Source organism: Eubalaena glacialis, chromosome 20 (assembly GCF_028564815.1).
Source record: "Eubalaena glacialis isolate mEubGla1 chromosome 20, mEubGla1.1.hap2.+ XY, whole genome shotgun sequence".
Lineage (NCBI taxonomy): Eukaryota > Metazoa > Chordata > Mammalia > Artiodactyla > Balaenidae > Eubalaena > Eubalaena glacialis.
The window spans coordinates 24,664,942-24,688,094 of NC_083735.1; the positions used below are offsets into that span (position 1 = coordinate 24,664,942).

Genomic DNA, 23,153 nt, shown 5'->3' on the forward strand with positions numbered 1-23,153 from the left:
TGAGAAGCCCGTGCACCGCAACGAAGAGCAGCCCCCGCTTACCGCAACTAGAGAAAGCCTGTGCGCAGCAACAAAGACCCAATGCAGCCAAAAATAAGTAAATAAATTAAATAAAATTACTTAAAAAAAAAAACACACACACATGGTGTGAGGGTACATGTGAGTACTGGGGCCTCTCCTTTTTCCTTCTGGAATCACACCCAAAGCTTGGGCCCTATGCAGAGTGAGAAACCCACCTGGTCAGCGGAGCTCAGGACCATGGTCCACTACCTTTTAGGCTGGTGGAGGAGAGGGGGCAGTGTCATGTCAGTCTTCGTCCAGGTGTTTAGACCCTGTTTGCTTGCTGCAACATTTACATTACCTGGTTACCAGTGGTAATTTTCTTTCTTTGAGATTGGACTTACTTAATTTGTCAGTGCAGCAGCCTAGCCATGGCTAACCAGGAAGACATTCAGTAAAAGCTTAATGACAGAGGTCAGTAGCATTAAGTCACTACTGAAAGCCATGGAAAAATTTAACCAGCTTACGTAGCCGGTAAAGGCTAATGGAAATAAAATGCTAAAAACCTACATGATTTCTAGACTGTGGTTCCAACTCAACCATTAAATTTGCTAAGTGTTTCTTTTATACCTCTGGTCTTTATTTATAAAAGCGAAATCTCTTTTCTCCCCCATAAGGTCTTAAGCCGACTTAGGGTAGCTCACTATTGGCATCTGACCCTTCAATGTGAAATATTCTTAGAAAATGAACTGTTACCCATAAACTCATAACAAATTTTATAAGAAGAAAAGACTGTGATTTTATTTTCAGATTTTTGGAAATAGTTTTCAAAAAATAAAATGACAAGAATACATACAAAAACTGAAATCATTCACCGAACTATGAACTCTTAGCAGAGGAAAGGACTTTTGAAGTACATCTGAAAACACGGATCACTTCTAAAATGTCCCTCTCACTTGTGCAACCAGCCTCCTCAAATCTTTCCGAAATTTGATGAACTTCATCTCATAAAAGTAACACAAACCATTTTTAATCATTTAGAACAAAAGAAAGAATAAAATACAGGAGGCAGGCCTCTCAAGTTACATGCTTTTAGAGAAAACTCACATCCTTGAAGCAGCTTTGTAATATGCAGAGCGCAGTACTGGCTTCAAAAAAAAATAAAAATGACTCTGTACTTGCATTATTTAAATGTGAAGAGCAGCTGTCATCTTCCTCTATAAAAATTAGCAAGTGATATTCATTCAAGTACATTAATTTCACTGTACTTCATATGGTTTTATACTTAGGATGAGGCTAAAACAAAAACAAAACAAAAAACCAGCTAGCACAGAGCTATTAATAAAACAAATAGTAATTATTGAGAGATGTAATCAAATGAAAATCAATTCTGGATAGATAACAAAACAGGTTTCTAATTACATAAATAAGTTTACTGAAAATTTCCACTACTGGAAGATCCTGATTACAATAAAGAAATACATACAATGGGAATGGTAAGTAAACGTGATGATTTGGTTCCTTTCTGAAGGTCTACTGGTCCAGCTGCCAGCCATACGAGTCTCTGGGTTCTCAACGAAGTGTGACCAGTTCTTCTGAAGAGGTAGGATGAATGGCAACAGTGTTATCAAAGTCAGATTTTGTTGCTCCCATTTTTACTGCGACCGCAAAACCCTGCAGCATTTCATCACATCCGATTCCCTGCATGTGGATCCCAACCACCTGCGACAGAAAAGACAAAAATCCTTCAAATAAAAATTTTTATCTCTGTAACTGTATAAGCTAGTTCCTTGTAATAAATCTCCTTCTAGGTACACACACACACACACACACACACACTCACACACACATTTTTTTATTAGGTACACTAATAAATTTTTTTTAAGTCATGAGAGATACCTGATATTTAAAAACCTCTAAAAAACTTACATCTCTAATCCCCATATAGCATAACACAGCCTACATGGCCCACGTAGCCCTGACGTCCCTCCCCTGCCTACCTCACTCAGCCCTCCCCACTCTGGCCTCACCAGCTTTCCTCCTGTCCTGAGTATTCACCATGCTCTCCCCTTTGCACAGGCTGTTCCCTCTGTCTGGACACTCTTTCCTCCCCTCTTTTAAGTGTTAAAGCCCATTCATTCTTCAGATAGCTACACCTGCCTTCCTGACCAAGTTAAATTGTCTATCATGTGAGCTCTCAGTCCCAATATTTCTCCATCATTGTTCTATCACAACTGCAAAGTTGTATTCATCTGGGGACTGGACAATTACAGTCCATCTTTCCCAGTAGATGTTAATCTCTAGATGGAGGGGACCCTGCCCACTTTTTTTTTTTTTGGCCGCATGGCATGTGGGATCTTAGTTTCCTGACCAAGAATTGAATCCGGGCCCCCTGCAGTGGCAGCACAGAGCCTCAACCACTGGACCACTGGGCAAGTCCCCCTGCCCACTTTTGCTCCCCACTCTACCCGTCTGGCCGAGCACAAAGATAGCCCTTAGAGGCACTCAGCCCATACATGCTGGCTGACTGGACGAATGACCAACAAGAGGCATTTGTTTCAAATCACATTTTCCAGTCAGGTTTCTAAATATATTTTAAAATGACTAGTTAATGTTCACCTCCAGCAAATACTTTTAGGGTAAGTAGACTGTTGAAAAGCAAAGTTAGAGAATATAAAACTTAGCCACAAAAATATATTGCTTAAAAACAAATCAAGGGTATACTTAATATTAATGAACAGTACACGTAAAAATGGTTGATGCAAACTTAATGTTATATGTTTCTTTACAATTGAAAGAAAAAGTATATCTCAAAATAAGACAAGGAAATCCCAAATCATGTACTGCATATACATTCAGCCAAATTTTTAGATATTGTGATCTAAATTGAATTTACAAAGAGCTTCTGGTGATAGCAGGAGCCTTATGTTATTTCTCTCCATACAGTATCCCAGTTCTTACTCTTTAGTTGACTGTCAGGTAATGTTTACCAAATGAATGAATGATAAATGGCATAAAGAAATAACTGATATGAAGAGATAAGTAAGGACCTTGCTGATTCAATAACTGGGAATCTCAGGCTACTGAGGAACATTCAGGGCAAGAAACAGCAACCTTTATCTTCCTGCCAAACCACTTACTTTCTTCTCTTTGCACTGATTCTCTGCTTCTGTCAACTGTCAGTGATGTTGATTTTTATAAGCCAGAAGCCAGGGACCATCTTGTGGCTTTTGGTGTAAGGGCCACTGATTCAGATACAGACTATGTTCTTTTTAATAAGAAAAGTTGGAAACCATACCTGAATCTTCAGTTAAATTACTGTTCCTCACAAAGCCATGTTCCCAAGGCATATTGCTAAGTTCCACTTTAATATTTAATTCAATTTATAGAAAAGCCCAACAGGCTGACCTAATATCAAAACAACACCTATTTAAAAAATTACTAAAAAAACAACAACAAAAAAAAAACCTGTTCAAATTCAAACTCAAATCACAATGAGATACCACTTCGCATCCGGTAGGATGGTTACAATAAAAAAAGACAGTAACAAGTGTTGACAAAGGTGAGGAAGAACTGGAACCCTCGCACGTTGCTGAAGGGAACATAAAATGACACAGCCACTTTGGAAAACAGTTTGGTAGTTCCTCAAAAAGTTAAACCAAAAATAGGTAACTGATTATCTCAGAACATTTTACTAAATAAACTTATTCCTCACTGATTGGTTATGTTAAGTCTAAATTTTTTACATTAAATTCTTACACTTACCAATATTTCTGAGTTGCCTATCTATTCTGGCCTACTGGTCAATGACAATCTCGACCTCTCCCCTTTATGTTTTACGTGCTTTTTTTGGCCGCGCCTTGTGGCTTGCAGGATCTTAGTTCCTTGAACAGGGATTGAACCTGGGCCACAGCAGTGAAAGTGCCAAGCCCTAACCATTGGACTGTCAGGGAATTCCCCCCCCCCAACTTATGTTTTTAAAGCAGTGGAACCTTCTTTCTATGTGAAATATTATGAAGAACCACAATATATATAGAGAGAGACAGATAAAGGTGGGACTGTGCCAGTTGAATCAGAGAAAGCTTTACCTGGTCTTCCCTTCCCACCTCACCAAAATACCCCATCCCTGCCAACCTTGAAGACAGTCTTGAGCTTACTGGATTTTTCCCATACCTTTTCCTCTTTGTTGGCACAAACCATTTTCATCACACATTTTGTTTTCCTTTTGGTAACTGCATGATACATTGGGGTAAAGGTGGTGGAATAAATCTTCACGTTTTCTTTTCCGTATTTATAAATGGCCTCATCTATAATGCACATGGGGGAAAAAAAGCATCTATCAGAAACTTAAAACAATTCCACTGAGCTATCAGAGAGACGGCCGGAAATACATAACCTGAATCAAATTACAAGGAAATATTAAACAAAACCACAATGAGCTGGGGCTTCCCTGGTGGCGCAGTGGTTAATAATCTGCCTGCCAATGCAGGGGACACGGGTTCGAGCCCTGGTCCAGGAAGATCCCACATGCCGCAGAGCAACTAAGCCCGTGCGCCACAACTACTGAGCCTGTGCACTTAGAGATCGTGCTCCGTAATGAGAAGCCTGTGCACCGCAACGAAGAGCAGCCCCTGCTCGCCGCAACTAGAGAAAGTCTGTGAGCAGCAACAAAGACCCAGCGCGGCCAAAAATAAATTAATAAAATAAATATATAAAAAAAAAACCCACAATGAGGGACAATCTACAACATAAATGTCAATGTCATGAAAGACAAAAGACAGGCTGAGGAATTCTTTCTCTCGACTAAAGGAGACCAAAGAGGTATCAAAACTAAATATACTACATTATCCTGGAATGAACCCTGGACTTGAAGGGAAAAATGTTAAAAATGAAATTATTTGAGATAACAGGCAAACTTTGAATAAGGTCTAAAGTTTAGATAATATTGTATCCACTTAAATATTCTCATTTGAAGCTATGCTTCTGTAAGGGAACAGCCTTGTTCTTAGGAAACAGATACTGAAGTGTGTGTGCATGTGTATAGAGAGAAAATGATACAGCAAAAGCGTTACCAGTAGACAGGAGTCTTCTGTAGTATTTTTGCAACTCTTCTTTAAATTTGAAATTAGTTCAAGTAAAAAAGCTTAAAAAATCAAACAGATGGGGTGGAGTGGGGAAAGGAATTATACTCTCAAAGTACTAGTAGCTGGGGAGGAAACTGGACCTGTGATGAGAAGTTAGTAACTAAAAAGAAATATAACCCGGAGGCTAAGATAGATTTAGTCAGCTGACAGACACCTAGTTTAACGTTAGCAGAGGAGGGGAAGAAACCATAAATGACCTTTATTTTTAAACACCTACCTTCTGTGAGTCCCACTGTCCCAATAGGGGGGTGGCTGAAGACCACCGTAGGGATGTTGTCATAGTCTAACTTGGAATCTTCTTTGCATTCAAAAAGTCTATGGGCAAGTTTTCGGCCAGCAGCAATCGCAACTACAAAGATATTTTTAAAGCAGTATTTAGCTTGTTGTTCATTTTAACACAGCAGGATTGTTCTACTAACCGTTTATCCATCTGGCTTAACATACAAGTTCTGACAAAGTCTTCTGTCAATGCTCATTACAATATCTAGTTCAATATAATAAAAGACCTATCAATACCTTAGTTAACAATTCAAAACTATCGGCTTATGTGAATTCTGTACATTCTATTATGACCAAAAAAAAAAAAAAAAAAAAAAAGACACATTTACAAGTTCCTAACCATCTGGCAAGTTACTTCTTAATGAGGATATTAGCTTTTTGATATATTTATGGAGTAAACTACATTAGTTTCGAACATCTTCAGTTCTACTTTATAACCATAGTCATTTCACAGGAACATTTTGTTTCTTTTTAAAATTATTTTTATTTCTTATTAATTTTTTTAAAGTTTATCCTCCTTAGCCTGTTTTTATTCCTAATGGTCAAAAAAAAAACCGCCTGAGTTCAGTAAAAGCATCAGTTATTAATTTTATTGACTTCAAATTGATAATTTTTTTTCCAAAATAAGGTATCCGTAGGATACATAAGAAATTTTTTTCACCTCGACAAAATTTTCAGCTGTTAGATTATGTTATGAAGGTTTTGAAACTTTGCTTGTTAGTTTGCTTTTGTGGAGAGAGCTTCCTAAAAGAGCTAAAAGGCTTTGGGTGTGTGTTTCCCTTCTGAGTAAGACCCGGGCCATTTTAGAAAGGATGGTGAGGCCCCAGAGGGGTACAGGTGAAAGCAGATGGATGGATACCACCAACAGAAGCGGGACAAAGAGCTTGAAATGACGCCAGTTAACTCATGAAGTAGGCTGAAGTATGGGATTCTGAGGATGGGGATCAACCTTGGTTGTATCAAGACTCAACAGTCATATAAGAATACCACTTCCTTCCACTGTCACCAACACAACTTGGATTCTAATTTACAGCATTCTTCAGAGGATGACTGTATCATCTGTATAAAAATTTCAGTCTTCACCATGCATTTTTAAAATCTTTTAAAGAAAAATAAATACTATTCAAAGCATTTTTAAAGGAAAAAATGAATATTATTCATAACATGTCAGGTACCCAACCAACATCTATCTCAACACATTTTATCATTTTGATGACATAAAGACACTCAGCCTTCTAACTCTGCTTGAGCTGATTTGACTATGAAGAGCTGAACAGTTTTATGTAACACACAGAGCCTCCCTTAGCCCCCAAAAAGAAGAAACATCACCTGGAGTAAGAAGAGCTTTTCCACACACATCCCCAACTGCGTAGACACCTTTTACATTAGTATTCTGGAATTCATCTACTAGGATATGACCTTTGTCATCAGTTTGAATCCCCTAAAATTGTAAAGGGACATCATGTAAGTATTTGGGACATCATCTAAGTATTTGGCCCATCTACAAAAACATAGCAGCTCACATCTCTGGATCCGCCTCACTTCAGGCACCTCTTCAGCCTGAATCTCCAAGAAACCACAAGACTCAACCAGAAGATGAAAAACATCTTAGCAAGCTGGCAAGTTTCATATCTTTTGCTTAATTTAAAAGGTAAATATTTAACTCAGTTTTGAGGAGTTTTAACAGGATTTGACTTTGCATTGTACGATTCAGCTGGCCAGGCAAGCCTGAAAAGGAATCACTCAACTATCAGACGTGGTACTTGGCATCCTCGTGGAGTCCACCTAAGACAGTGATTTTGAATTCCTTGGAAGCGCTCCTCCTGAAGCATGCTAACTCATACTTTGGACAGGCACAGCCTGAAGCAGTCATCAAAAGTAGACTTCTTTGAGGTTTACAGTTTTATCTTTAAAAATCCAAGCAAAATTTGTATTCTACTCTAAAAGATATCAATGTTTCCTTTAACCAAAATTTCTCCCTATACATTGAGTCGAATTTTTGCTCCAAGAATATGTGTCATGCTTATCTTGTGGCTTTGCAGATCCCTGGTGTATATACTCCCATGTGAGAAGTAGAAGGCCAGCAGGCATAGGGAGTAGGTAGTGTAGTGGTTAAGAGTACAACCTTTGGAGCTGGGAGATCTGGGTTCAAGTCCCAGCTCTGCCACTTACTAGTTATGAGACCACCCATTTATCAATAATTACTTGAACTTCTAAATGAGGCATTAAGCTAGTCACTGTAGATACAGTGGTAAATAATACAGACATCTCCACTCCTTGTGGAGTTTACAAGCCTGGTGGACAATTTATCTCTGTGCTCCTGGGTTCCTCATCCTTAACCCTCAAACAGTTGTTGGCAAGATTAAAGTAGGCTAGTATAGCACAGGGAACTCTTCTCAATACTCTGTAATGACCTATAAGGGAAAAGAATCTAAAAAAGTGTGGATATATGTATATGTATAACTCATTCACTTTGCTGTATAGCAGAAACTAATACAACATTGTAAATCAACTATACTCCAATAAAAATTTTTAAAAAAGATTAAAGTAGGCCAGTAACATGTTGCCAAGACTTAAAATAGTAATCATTCAATTTGCAGTATAAATATATATCTTAACACTGAATGAGATGGAAAATTTTTGCCTCATTTAAAAAAAATTCAGCAAATATAGTTCAGAACTGGACCTACCATTGCCTATATCTGCATAAAGGCACAATATCTCTTGAAAGGTGAAAAGCTGGATGAATAGTTTTGTTAATATAGAAATAGATAACTAATTTTACTAAATTCCACTGAATAGTAAGATTAAAATCAAGTAAAACATGTCCCTGGATATTTATTTTTAATTATGAAAAATACCTTTTATTGAAATGAAAAAGGGATGCAACTTAAAACAGATACTAATATCAGAACATAAATCAAACTGTGAGACACTACTCAAGAGGCTCCATCAAATATATAAACCTCAAATATATAAAATATTCTATTATTACTAGTAGAGTAGTATAGCGTGTCAGAAAAATCATCACCCTCACCATCAACAGCAGCTGGTTAATATTTATTGAGTTCATGCTGTAAGCCAGCATCTAAGCAAGTTACTTTGTATGCACTCTCATTTACTCTTTGCTATAACCCAATGCAACAAGTACTATTTTTATTCCTATATTTATATGAAGCAGTAGAACCTTAAGAGGAACTAAGCTACTTGCCTAAGGCCATGAAACCGGTAAGTAACAGAACTAAGGTTGAAAACTGGGTCAAACAATGGGACCCACGCCCCAGGCTACTATACTAGACTGTCCTTCAAAATTTAAAAGAACAAATAAGAATGCTAACTATAGCACTGATAGATGAGCTTCACATCTGTACCCATCCCCGAGTGCCACAATGTCCATGACGAGTCACACACCCATCCATTAGGATGAGAGCTGCAGACAATTAGAAATAATTATAGGGCTTTAAAGAGACAGGTATCATAGTAAAAAAGAAATCTGTAGGGAGAAGGCTAGTCAGGAAATGGCAAGACGATGACCTGATCTTGGGTGATGACACTAGAAAGAGGAAAAAACCCCTTTTTTTCCATTCCAAAGGCAGAAGCAATGGGATTTAATGACAAACTGGACACATAGAATAAACAGAAAAGAATCCAATAAAACCCACTCAAGTTTTGGGGGGTCTGGGGTTGGATCAGGGGAAATCACAGGACTACTGACTGATTCAAGAAGGTTTTAGGCAAGGAAAGTGGTCAAAAGGTACAAACTTCCAGTTACAACATAAATAAGTACAATACCAGGGATATAACGTCCAACATGGTGACTACAGATAACACTGCTGTTAAGAGAGTAAACCCTAAGAGTTCTCAACACACAGAGAAAATTTTTTCCTTTTTTCTTTTCTACTTTTATTGTATCTATATGAGAAGATGGATGTTAGCTGACCCTCTTGTGGTGATCATTTCACAATGTATATAAATCAAACCGTGGTGCTGTATGTCCTAAACTTATGCAGTGATGTATGTCAATTATTTCTCAATAAAACTGGGGGAAAAAAAATAGAACATCGTAGGCAGACTAGGTCAGCTTACCAGTTTGTTTAAATTCAGGTCCCTGGAGTTTGGGTCCCGTCCAATGGCCCAGAGTAGACAGTCAACATCTGGAATGGTGGTCAAGGTGGGCTTCCTACCAGGAATTGAAGTAACTATGCAGAGTTCCAGGCCTGAAGAAGTCTTTTTAACTTCCTTGACCTATTGGGAGATACAGTTTGTTAATTGGGGGTGTGGGGATGGGAAGGAAAGCAAATAAAGAGGAAACTAGAATTCTTAACATTTAAAAACTCTCCACTGAATCCTACATATGAGTCTTACATGTTGACACATTTACTTTTGCCCAAAGGCCACCAACCCTGGAACTCTCTGGAACCCAGATGATATCCTAGGTGGCCCCAAATCAGCCAGCAGCCAGAAATGTCAACTCACATCAAGATCCTAATGCTTCAGCTTCAAAACAAAGTATTTTAAAGCGTACTTCTTCAAAACTGTGATAAAATTTTAAACCACAAATCTAAGCACAGTGATTTGCAGCTGGAATCGGGGGAGGAAATGGCTGTAGCAGCATCATTAAGAGAGTTTTTTAAATTGCACCATCCTTGCTCCTCCCTGGAGATTCTTAATCAGGACTCGGGGGAGGAAGGTAAGATCAGGTCAGGAGAGTGAAGGGCATACACAGTTTAGTGAAAGTCCCGAGGGGATTCTGATGTTGACCTTAACCACCAGCCCAGTACTTCAGCATTTACAAAGCAACTTCACATTTATTGTTTTACTTATGATATGGCCTATGCTGAAAGGGCAAAGCTTTGGGGGAGAAAGTCATTTTTACAAGGCTAATGCTCCAGGAAAAATCTGACATGTAGGTGATTCCCTGAGAATAAAAAAAAATACAAAGTAACTTTGTCATTGTTTCCACCTACAAAACCCAAAGGTGTGCTTTCAAAAGTAGATTCCATGGGACTTCCCTGGCGGTCCAGTGGTTAAGACTTCGCCTTCCAATGCAGGGAGCGTGGGTTTCATCCCTGGTCGGGAAACTAAGATCCCACATACCTCATGGCCAAAAAGCCAAAACATAAAACAGAAGCGATATTGTAACAAATTCAATAAAGACTTTAAAAAAAAAATAGATTCCATAATAATATTTCCTGATATAAATAAATAAATATAAATAAATATAAACCTGAAAAATAAGGATGTTCAATGAGGCCTTTGAGCACAAAAATTGTAGTTTTAGTTCTAACTAAACTAAATTCAACTTCCAGATTTCTAAACTTTTATACCTTGGATTTCATTAAAACATTAATGTGAAATGCAGCTTCTGAGGATAAAGAAAAGACTTGGCAGTACTCTAGAAAAGAATAAACTGACTGGGGTAGAGGTAGTTTGTGTTTATAAAACTAGTGGGGTTCACAACAGATAGACAACCAAGGGCCGTAAGCTCGCCCTGGGCTCGGTCATACCTGCGAGTACTTCAGCACCTCTATGCCAGCGTTCTCCAGCTCCTCAGTGCAGTTGGAACTGATTATTGAATCAAAACTTCTGAGCACCTGTATACACAGGCAGCAGAGGGATGGGTGGTGGGAAAGAATAAAACTTGATTAAAGGTATGCTACAAACCAGGGAGGGAAATTTCAGTATCAACCCCCCTCTTATGTCCTTCTTCATTCACGGCTGCACTATGAGTGGAGTTTTTTTTTCTTTTTAAATCATCTTTAAAAAATTATGGTTCTGAAGAACCTAGGGGCAGGACAGGAATAAAGACGCAGACGTAGAGAATGGACTTGAGGACACGGGGAGGGGGAAGGGTAAGCTGGGACGAAGTGAGAGAGTGGCATGGACATATGTACACTACCAAACGTAAAATAGATAGCTAGTGGGAAGCAGCCGCATAGCACAGGGAGATCAGCTCGGTGCTTTGTGACCACCTAGAGGGGTGGGAGGGAGACACAAGAGGGAGGAGATATGGGGATGTATGTACATGTATAGCTGATTCACTTTGTTATAAACAGAAACTAACACACCATTGTAAAGCAATTATACTCCAACAGAGATGTTAAAAAAAAAAAAAAAGGATTTAACCAGAATAAATAAATAAATAAAATCAGCTGCTATAAAAAAATTAAAGTATAGTTAATTTACAATGTTGTGTTAGTTTCAGGTATACAGCAAAGTGATTCAGTTATACATACACACACACACACACACACACACACACACACACACTCTGTGTCAGATTTTTTTCCATTATAGATTATTATAAGATATTGAATATAGTTCCCTGTGCTATACAGTAGGTCCTTCTTATTTATGCATTTTATATATAGTAGTGTGTATATGTTAATCCCAAACCCCTCATTTATCCCCCGCGACCCTGCTATCCCCTTTGGTAACCATAAGTTTGTTTTCTATGTCTGTGAGTCTGTTTCTGATTTGTAACTAAGTTCATTTGTATCATTTTTTTAGATTCCACATATAAGTTATATCATATTTGTCTTTCTCTGGTGAGTGGAGTTTTAATAAGTCTATTTTCCGACATCACCACCAACGTCTGCATTACACCTGACTTCACCCACTCCTGTTCTAGAGTTTAATCCATAGGCAACCTTTGCGCCTCTACTGTCTTTGCCGTGTTCCTCTCCTCCCAAACTCTTCTCTTTTCCATAAGAATAGGGACCAGAAATTCTCTTTCCCCTTTCAGTATTCCAGGGCCAGCTTTCCTGCTGATACAATTTAAGGGAAGATTCTTGAACAAAATCTCTTATTCTAGGCAGAAAAGTCAACTACATGGCCTTAGAGATTTTTTTCAATACTAGTCTTAGTATTTGTTTAAGGTTTCAAACTACATATTTTAGGGTTCTAAATTTGGTAAAAATGGGATCCATTCCAATTAAGGTTCCCAACAAAGTTGAAAACACTGTGGGGTTTTTTCTGGAATGCTAGATGTTTTTCTATATTTTTTTCCTTTTTTGGCCCTGCCCCAGGGGCATCTTAGTCCCCCCGACCAGGGATTGAACCCGTGCCCCCTGCAGTGGTAGCTCAGAGTCCTAACCACTGGACCGCGAGGGAAGTCCCTGGATGTTGTTCTAGAGAATGTCTGCCTGTCCATCTACCTATCTATGTTCAAATCCTTCCAATGACCTTATGGATTAGAAGGTGTTATCCCTATTATTTTTTTTCAGATAAGGAAACTGAGATTCCTAAGAAGTGGAGTGACTTTTAGAAAGTTCTAGAGCCAGGATTCAAATTGAGCTTGGTCTGAGTCTTCCGATCAGGTTCTCTCCATGACATTATGCACTTCTTCCCACCCCATAATTGTGGACACCATTGAAAGGCACCACCGGGACCATTAAGAACTGACCACTGACAGCCTACCAGGGCAGGCAACTACAGACCCTGGGAAGGAACAGAGAACAGGAGAGAACAAGGTGTAGAAAGCCATTCTCTTCCCACATCTCTCAGATCAGTTTACACTTGTCACTGAATGGGGACTAAAGAGGTATGACTTCTTCCTACTCTCAGAACCAAGGCTCATTACTCTCCCCTCCATTCGTATGGGGACACTTTATTTTTTCTTCATTGAGTTCAGGATGCCAAGTTGAGGTGGGAAGTTCAGGGAACTTGATCCGTTAAGGTTAAAAGCCATTTACATGTTTAACATTCCTGCTATAGCAATATTCTCATACTTCACCGTTTTCACAGCAATCATCCACTTAGTCTCTAGCTCTATTTTAAATTAGTAGATGTGTAGTGAGTGTCTATTTTGTGACATTTACTCTAAAGGGCTCCAGGAGAATATAAACATGCATATTGATACCTCTGTCCCCTTCCCAGTGGAGGAGAAAGACAAGTAACTCTTGTAAGCTAAACTGAGATCAACACTATAAATTCACTTATTCATCCATTCCATCGACAAACATTTATTAAGCTCTACTATGTGCAAGATGCAAAATATTATCATAAAAGGCAGACTGACAATTAACTTGAAGAATGTGCAGATAAGGAGGTTTAGAAGAGACAGAAAATTACAGTCAAAGAGAACAGGGAAGATTTCAAGGAAAATGTAGCATTCTGTACTGGATCTTGATGACTCGGGAAGGGAAAGCACCTTAAGTAGAGGAATCTGCACAAATACACAGAAATGGGACCAGGTCACGGAAGAGGAACAGCAAGTAGGACAGTTCCTACTGAATGGAAGAAATTTGAAGAAAAGAAGTGGGGGGTAAGGCTAGAGAGGGTTAAACTCCTTCTGGAAGACAGAAACCATGTCTGATGAGATCGCTTTATGAGGGCTCAGTATATACTTGGAGTGATACTCAAACCTTACCAATCACAAGAGTAGAACAACATGCCATAAAATGTATTTGCGGAGGACCTGGTAGTGGTAATGACAAAGGGGATGATGATTGTGGTGAGGTGGTGATAGGGGTGATGGAAGAGGAAGAGGATACTTGGTAAAAAAGGCAGATTGCTAGAAAAGGAATGAAAACCCCACATTTTTCCTATACCACATTACTGACGAAAGTTTATCCTAATTCTACTTAAGGAACACAGGATCAAAGATGGTATTAGGCATAGGGGAGATCACAGAATTGATAGTGCAGTAGATTTAACAGTCAGCTAAACTAACTAAAGAAGGCAATGAATCTAGGCCTCTTTCAAATAGAAGACCCAATTAAAGACAAGTAAAACCGGTAACAAGGAAATAACCTAAGATATCTAATGAACCTGTAAAACTTAGTGTCACAGACTTAAAAAGCATTTGGCACTTACATGAATAAGCAATTAGTATTTAATATCCCTAGAGATATGTGTCATTATCATTTGTTAATTTCACTTAAGATGATGAAATAGCTATTCTAATACTTGCCCTTATGAAGTTCAATGAATATGAGAATCAGATAGACTTGAGTTAATTAGTAGCCACACGAATTCTATAGTGTAACATCATTGAAATAAGAAATAGAATCGGATAACAACGTTTTTGCTGGGCTTCCCTAGTGGCGCAGTGGTTTAGAATCCGCTTGCCAATGCAGGAGATACAGGTTCGAGCCCTGGTCCGGGAAGATGCCACATGCCATGGAGCAACGAAGCCCGTGCGCCACAACTACTGAGCCTGTGCTCTAGAGCCTGCAAGCCACAACTACTGAGCCCGCATGCCACAACTACTCAAGCCAGTGCTCCTAGAGCCCATGCTCCACAACAAGAGAAGTCACCGCAATGAGAAGCCCACTCACCGCAACAAAGAGTAGCCCCTGCTCGCCGCAACTAGATAAAAGCCTGCGCACAGCAACGAAGACCCAATGCAGCCAAAAATAAATAAATAAATAAATAAATTTAAAAAATTGTTTTTGCTGCCAGGTTTGGTTCTTTTTTCAAAATTCCCATTCATATTATTTTCAGTTGGATTTCAGTGTTCCTATGACAGCTTCCATTACTGCCCTCGGGAGACTAGTCTTTAAAATAATAGTTCTTACCGTCTAGCAACTTTTCTTCCTTTTCTTTTTTTTTAATAAATTTATTTGTCTATTTTTGGCTGCATTGGGTCTTTGTTGCTGCACACGGGCTTTCTCTAGTTGTGGCGAGCGGGGGCTACTCTTCGTTGCGGTGAGCGGGCTTCTCATTGCGGTGGCTTCTCTTTGTTGCAGAGCACGGGCTCCAGGCACGGGAGCTCAGTAGTTGTGGCTCACGGGCTCTAGAGCGCAGGCTCAGTAGTTGCGGCACACAGGCTTAGTTGCTCCGCGGCATGTGGGATCTTCCCGGACCAGGGCTCAAACCTCTGTCCCCTGCATTGGCAGGCGGATTCTTAACCACTGTGCCACCAGGGAAGTCTCTAGCAACTTTTCTTTATTTAGACTTCCTCCTTCTTTCTCTAGAGATTTCTTCGGGATAACACACAGGTGGGGTAAAGGTGGGAGGTCGTGATTTATTCATAGAGTAGCTCTAGAATGGAGTTATACCAGGAAGGGGAGAAGATGGAGAATGCACTGGGGGTGGGGGAGGGCAGGAAGCCCAGATACATGTGGCTCTCTGCCACAAGCCAATTTTCCAAATGCAGGAATTATCCACTCTACTGATAAACTGATGTGATTTATTTACTTATTTATATATTAGATTCAGGCTACCTATCCCTCTGCCTTTCTCCTGCCATCTAATTTGCTGGACATATTCCAGCAATGCAAAATAACACTGACCTATGAAAAACATTCTTCAGGACAAAAATCTCCTGGGGGTTAATTTTAGGACAAGTCTAAAAGCCAAAGAGAAAGTTCTCTGGAGTCCACACTGACCAGGATTATCGGTTTCCCTCATCTGCCCACCCCCCACATTTGCTCAAATAATCAGGAATTTGAGTCATTGCATTTGAGTTGTCAGGGATCTGATAAATGTCCCAAAGGCATTAAACAACTTGCCCAAGTCACACACTTGTTGGGGAAGGCCAGATTCTTAGGCCAACACTCTTGTTATTGCCCCACACGGTGTCTCTGAAAGCTCCAATACTGTGCCACGACCCAGTGGTGCTCAGTCACGATTAATCAACAAAACACATAAAGCAACACTTAATCAAATACTGAGAAACTAGGAGGCTGCATTTTAGCAGAAAGAATATTGGCCTGGTCTTTCTCAGAATTTCGTTGACTCTCAGTTTTGATATTAATTAGCAGTCATGAAACCTCACTTGGCCTTAATTTCTTCATCTACAAAATGAGGTTCCAGTAGATGAGATGATCTATAAGCTTCTTTTATTATTATTATTTTTTATTGTGGTGAAAAACATGTACCATTAAATTTACCAACTTAGGGCTTCCCTGGTGGTGCAGTGGTTAAGAATCCGCCTGCCAGTACAGGGGACAGGGGTTCGAGCCATGGTCCGGGAAGATCCCACATGCCGCGGAGCAACTGAGCCCGTGTGCCACAGCTACTGAAGCCCACACGCCTAGAGCCTGTGCTCTGCAACAAGAGAAGCCACCATAATGAGAAGCCCGCGTACCACAACGAAGAGTAGCCCCTGCTCGCTGCAACTAGAGAAAGCCCGCACGTAGCAATGAAGACCCAACGTAGCCCAAAATAAAATTAATTAATTAATTTAAAAAAAAATTTACCAACTTAACCATTTCTAAGTACGAAGTTCCATGGTGTTAAGTGTATTCACATTGTTGTGCAACCAGAACTTTTCCCTCTTGCAAAACTGAGACTCTGGGGGTGGTGGGGAGGGATAAATTAGGAGTTTGGGATTAACAGATACATACCACTATATATAAAACAGAAAACCAACAAGGACCTACTGTACAGCACAGGGAACTACACTCAATATTTTGTGATAACCTATAAGGGAAAAGAATCTGAAGAATAATATATACATATATAACTGAATAGGTATGCTGTCCACCTGAAACTAACACAGTATTGTAAATCAACTATACTTCAATAAAAAAACAAAAAAACAAAAAAACCTGAGACTCTGTATCCATTAAACGATAACTCCCCATTCCCTCCCCGCCCCCGTCCCTGGCAACCCCATTTCTACTTTTTGTTTTTATGAGTGTGACTACTCTAGGTACCTCATATATGTGGAATCATATAGTTTTTGTCTTTTTGTAATTAGCTTATTTCATTTAGCAGAATATCCCCAAGGTTCATCCATGTTGCAGCATGTGTCAGAATGTCCCTCCTTTTTAGAGCTGAATAACATCCCATGGTATGGGTAGTCCTCATTCTGTTTATCCATTCATCAGCGGACACAGGTTGCTTCTGCCTCCTGGCTATTGTGAATAATGTTGCGATGAACATAGGTGTGCAAATATCTTTGATATGCTTCCTTTTAATGCAAAGGATTTAGTAAATTTTTTGACTGAGTGTTAATAATCCAACACTATCTGATCATATGAAATTGATTTTCAGAATAAGAAATTAACCTGACAGTTTGCTCAATTTAACTAATATTTATATTTAAGGATGTATGTTTTATTAAGGCATGCTATCTACCACTTCATGATGGAAACACCAGCAAGTCTGATCAAATCTAAATCAGTATCATCAACTAGCAGTTGATGGCTAGGAAGGATGTAAGCCCTTATTTAGATGCCTTCAAAGCAGCTCCATGTGGAACAGACCAACCAGCTCCACATGCTTTGCACCCTGGTATTTAATGACAACATAAGAGAAACTTCTCCCTGTAGATTTTTAAAAAGATTAACACCAAGGAAAAGGATAGAATTTACCTTATCATGCCGTATCATTAGTGATGTCTTAGAACCCAGGGCGGAAAGGATCCCAGCTATTTCCACAGCAATGTAACCAGCACCAACGATGACACTGCGGCTACCATTAGAGTAGAGGGTTAAGATCGTTAAATAAACTTACTTTAGAATAATTTTAGATTTACAGAAAAGTTTAAAAGATAGTACAGATAGTATACCCCCTGCCCAGTTTTTCCTAAAGTTAACATCTTACATTCACAGCAGCACTATTTGCAATAGCCAGGACATGAAAACAACCTAAACGTCCATCAACAGACGAATGGATAAAGAAGACATGGTACATATATACAATGGAATACTACTCAGCCATAAAAAAGAACGAAATAACGCCATTTGTAGCAACATGGATGCAACTAGAGATTATGCTAAGTGAAGTAAGTCAGAAAGAGAAAGACAAATACCATATGGTATCACTTACATGTGGAATCTAAAATATGACACAAATGAACTTATCTATGAAGCAGAAACAGACTCACATAGAGAATAGACTTGTGGTTGCCAAGGCGGAGGGGTTTGGGAAGGGATAGACTGGGAGTTTGGGGTTAGTAGATGTAGAATGGATGGACAAGGTCCTACTGTATAGCACAGGGAACTATACTCAATGCCCTGAGATAAACCATAATAGAAAAGATAATGTGTATATATGTATAACTGAGGCACTTTGCTGTACAGCAGAAATTAACACAACATTGTGAATCAACTATACTTCAACTAAAAAAAAAAGTTAACATCTTATAAACCATGGTACAGTTGTCAAAACTGACACTGGTACATTACTGTTGACTAAACTTCAGACTTTATTCAGATTTCACCTGTCTTTCCATTCATTTGCTTTTTCTGTCCCAAGATCCAATCCAGGATAACACAGTAATTTTAAGTAGAAAATATCCTTCTGTAGAACGGAAATATATTTTTAGACGTTTTAAAAATTCCTTAGCTTCATTTCCTCAGAGAGGAAATAAAAACCCTCTGAAGCTAGAGACGATTCCTTATGCAGAGATCTTCGCACCTAAAACTAAAATTGGCACCACAATTTCTTTTTGCTTGTCCAAGAAAGTCTTTATTTCTCCGTCACTTTTGATGGATAATTTTGCAGAGTAAAGAGTTCTGTGTTGGTGGGGTTTTTTCCTCTCAACACTTTAAATATTCCACTCTCTTGTTTGCATAGTTTCTGAAGAGTTGTTGTAATTCTCATCTTTGCTCCCCTTATAGGTCAGGTGTGTTTCATCCTTCTGGCTTCTTCCAGAATTTTTTCTTTGATTTTCTACAGTTTGAAAATTATATGCCTAGGTATAGTTTTTTGACATTTACCCTACTTCGTGTTCTCTGACCTTCCTGGATCTGTGGTTTGGTGTCTGACATTAATTTGGGGGAAAGTGACAGTCATTATTGCTTCAAATATCTCTTCTGTTCCTTTCTTTGGCATCACAATCCTCACCACCGTTATTCTCCTCTGGCTCAGTATTTTCCCTTGCTCATTGCTAAATTCTATCAATCTTTGCAATATGATGAAAGGCCAATTTAAGCAAGCCATTTTAACTTGTAGCATAGATCTGCAATGAAACTAGATGCCCTGAATAAATTCTGGTCTAAAAAAGCATCTTAAACACTAGGTAAATGTTTGGGTGAAGGTCTGAGTCCATGGTGGAGAAGCTGAGCCCAGCCCTACAGTAATATGTTTACTTCCCCGCTGCAGCATACAGAATAAGTGCACTTCAGCTGGAGCTATCCCTTTCAGGGCTGGAGTTCTCTAAAGCTTCAAACACGGTCCTACCACTGGTGCAATGCTTGGGTAAGAAGAAAGCAATCAGGGAAGAAGAAAGGAAATCTTTCTTTAGTACCTTCTACAAGTAACGTACCTATGCTGTGACTCCCTGCCTTCAGAGGGCTATGGTCTGGATGGAGGATGAGGTACGAACCTGAATAGCTACATATTAGAGGTACGGACGCTCTTATCCTACAGCCCAGTGTATAAAAAGAGAAATGTCTAGTTTGGAAACTAGGAAGTAGCTCTTCTTCCATCTCTACCATCCTCTTTCCTATTATATGTTGACCCCTTTTCCTTTCTTTGGGTCTTCACTCCTTACTTTCTTCTTTCCTCTCTCCATCTTCTCTCTCTTCCCCAAACATTTCTTATGTAAGTCCTACTTCTGTTAAGCATTGCGCTGGACACAATGGGTAGCGATCCCTGTCCTTGAGGAATTCCTGAGGGGAAACATGCCCAGGGGTCTGTTAAAGCTCAGAGGGCAACACTTAGTTCCTGCAGGGGAGAGGGCTCAGAAACACTCCAGATTCCTGAAAGATGAATAGCTCTGGAAAGGGTTGGGAGAAGCATTCCCAGCAGAATGGATATACGAGAAACAGGTGTGAAACGACTTGGCTTCTTCAGAGAGGAGACAAAAGTCTGCAAGGAGCTCAGTGTTTCCCCCTCAGCTGCCACAGGCCCCTCTAGCCCACCTCGTACCACTAAAGTAACCCCTGGAAACAATCTTTTTTTTTCTTTTTGGTTTAAAAAAAAAAAAGGAATTTATTGATTCATGTAACCGAGAAGTCCTCACTTCAGGTATGGCTGCATCTAAGTGTTCCGATGATGTGTCAGGACCTGGTCCCTTAGAGATGCTCAGCTTTGCACTTCATTCCCAAGCTCTGCATTGTGATACAGAGACTGCCAGAGGAACGAAGACACAGTGGCATGGTCTTGACAAGCTGAAGCTCAGGCTGGGGAGCTGACATCCAGGCTTTTGGAGTCTTGATTTTTTTTTTTTTAATTAATTAATTTATTTATTTTTGGCTGCATTGAGTCTGTTGCTGCACGCGGGCTTTCTTTAGTTGTGGCGAGCAGGGGCTACTCTTCGTTGCAGTGCACGGGCTTCTCATTACGGTGGCTTCTCTTGCTGCGGAGCACAGGCTCTGGGCGCATGGGCTTCAGTAGTTGTGGCGCACGGGCTTAGTTGCTCCACGGCATGTGGGATCTTCCCGGACCAGGACTCGAACCCGTGTCCCCTGCATTGGCAGGCGGATTCTTAACCACTGCGCCTCCAGGGAAGCCCCTGGAGTCTTGATTTAAAACACCAGTTTTCAGTATATGAAAAACTCAGTAAGTTAGGTAAAAACTGTGAACCAAGCACAATCTCCACATTCTCCTTCTTACCCTCAACGCCTGTTGGTCTTGGAGAGTCTCCAGGAGAGGAGGGGGGAGGCCGTGGCTCACGCTGAGGACATAGACACTTTGGCAGCCACACCTGGGAGCCCTCCACCACCTAGAAACAATCTTATATTCTGCTGAGACCCCAGAGCACTTCTCTTTCCCTCATTACGGCCGTCAGAACCTCTTGTCCCACAATGTTCCACAGACTCTATGCTCCAGCCTCCCCTCAACCATAAGCCCAATGAGGGTAAAAGCTGGATCATACAGCCCAGAGCACATGTTACCTCGCCTATAGAATTTGTTCCTTCTTTGATTATTTACTTACTTACCAACATAACAATGATAAAGTAGTCTTAAAAAAAGAAGACAAAAATCATATACCAATTGTTAATTCATTTTCCTATGTTCCCAGAGTCTTGTTTATAACATGCATACATTCATTTCTTCAACTTGTAGTGCTACCAGCACAAGTTTAATAAATGGTTTAAAAATAGGTAATGGACAGATATCTAGAATGAAGCTTCTTTGAGTCCAGATTGAATTGTATCGTTTAAACACGATGAGTCATGACCACATTTCTGCATATATTCTCACATGTCTCACATCCTTCACACCTAAAACCAAACAAATCATGAGGAAAGAAAGGCTGCTCTCTAACACGCTGCCCTGCCCCACAGACAGCAAATCTAAAATGCCTGTTTGCTTTTCTCAATGTCAGAAGATGACCTGGTCTGAATGTCGTAACAGGACATTTTCACAGCAGCTATGGAACTGCCAAGACGCCCTCTTGTCCCTGATGAACCACCTGTGGTTCCAGGTGAATTAAGGTAAAGGAACAAGCAGGAATTATCAGTCACCCTCCAGAAAGGCCTTCATGTAAAAGCGCGGCATTAAGACTTCCCACTGCGTTGGCAGCGCCCACCGAGAGAGCAGCAGAGTTGAGCAACAATGACTCCACGGTGAGTGCTACTCAGAAGGAAATAAAGGCCAAACTCTGGGCTCACAGGGTCCCTCCTCCAGTTCCCAGGTGCCCTATCACTTATCATGAATGAAGGGAGGACCCCTCTAATCGAGGAAGCCTGCAATTGGCAGCTTCTTCAAATTAGAGAAACAATCCTCCTCATTATCTTTTTTCTCTCTGTGTTATCTAAATCCACGACAGAAGTCTACTAAGATTATTAGGACAAACATGTATAAAGGCCAATTTCAGAAAACCTATTTTTGTGAGACGGACAGAGCCTTCATTTATATGCCTCTGTACTAGCTGCTTTGAAGACCAGAATCACTTTAGACACATTATCAACTGATGCTCTATCAGGTTGAAGAAAGAAGACAGTTTTAGGACTTTAGTGTTTATTCTCAAAACCACCCTGCATTTGATTCTGGTCCTAAAAATTTTACAATGGCCTCTGACCAAAAGCATGAAAGATTTGAGTCATTTACTGTGGGGTACTCATGGATGAGATACCCAAGGTCATAAAAAGAGAAGAGGTAGAACAGAATTCTGGAAATTCCTGCATTTAATAGTTGGGAAGAGGAGGTAGAAGTGTTGGGAGAAACTGAGGGAGAATGAACATGGAGGTCAGGAAGAAAAGCAGCTTACCTAGGCAACTCTTCCAGCTGAAAAAACCCATCACTGGTTATTCCTAGGCTGGCACCTATGTAGGAAAATGCAATATAGGTCACACAGATGGAGTTTTCTCTTGTAAAATAATCACAACATTTTAAGTACGAACCAAACACTTTCTCAGCCATCACACTCTCTGTTTTGACAAGTTCTGTTAAAGTCTCCACTTGGGAAGCTGCCAATCAAATCTTCCCTGAGTCAACATTTTTATTTCCTCTGTAGAAATAAGAGCAGTGATGACTAAGTAACTATTAAATTTCTTTGAGGAATTAAGATCTCCTCAGCTTGGGACTTCCCTGGTGGTCCAGTGGTTAAGAATCCGCCTTCCAATGCAGGGGACTCGGGTTCGATCCCTGGTCAGGGAACTAAGATCCCACATGCCTCAACTAAGACCCGATGGCAGCCAAATAAACAAATTAATTAATTAGAAAAAAAAAGATCTCCTCAGCTCTCATGAACAGACTCCTTGCTGGCTCTGCTTCATTCTCCCACCACCAAATGGGCTCAGCCTTGGTTCTCTTCTCTCTGCTTTTTTCCTTCAAAGGTTTTAACCAACTCTCCCTTCATTGTGGGAGACTTCCAAATGTGTAGTTCTAGTTTTGACCTTCTCCCCAGGCTCTAGTTCCATATTTCTAACTGTCTTTCTATAC

At 39.9% G+C, this 23,153-nt stretch overlaps 1 protein-coding gene across 1 annotated transcript in view; it reads right to left on the minus strand.

The window, feature by feature from the left end:
* Positions 1 to 774: 774 nt before the first annotated feature.
* The window catches only part of GSR (glutathione-disulfide reductase), a 48,026-nt gene continuing 25,647 nt past the window's right edge, over positions 775 to 23,153 (minus strand). Inside the window, exons 6-13 of the mRNA XM_061177208.1 lie at positions 22,480 to 22,534; positions 17,690 to 17,789; positions 10,931 to 11,017; positions 9,510 to 9,668; positions 6,753 to 6,864; positions 5,362 to 5,493; positions 4,174 to 4,307; positions 775 to 1,722 (exon numbers count right to left, since the gene is read on the minus strand). Of these exons, the coding sequence (XP_061033191.1) occupies positions 1,573 to 1,722; positions 4,174 to 4,307; positions 5,362 to 5,493; positions 6,753 to 6,864; positions 9,510 to 9,668; positions 10,931 to 11,017; positions 17,690 to 17,789; positions 22,480 to 22,534 (929 nt within the window). The 3' untranslated portion in view covers positions 775 to 1,572. The remainder of the gene's footprint in view (positions 1,723 to 4,173; positions 4,308 to 5,361; positions 5,494 to 6,752; positions 6,865 to 9,509; positions 9,669 to 10,930; positions 11,018 to 17,689; positions 17,790 to 22,479; positions 22,535 to 23,153) is intronic.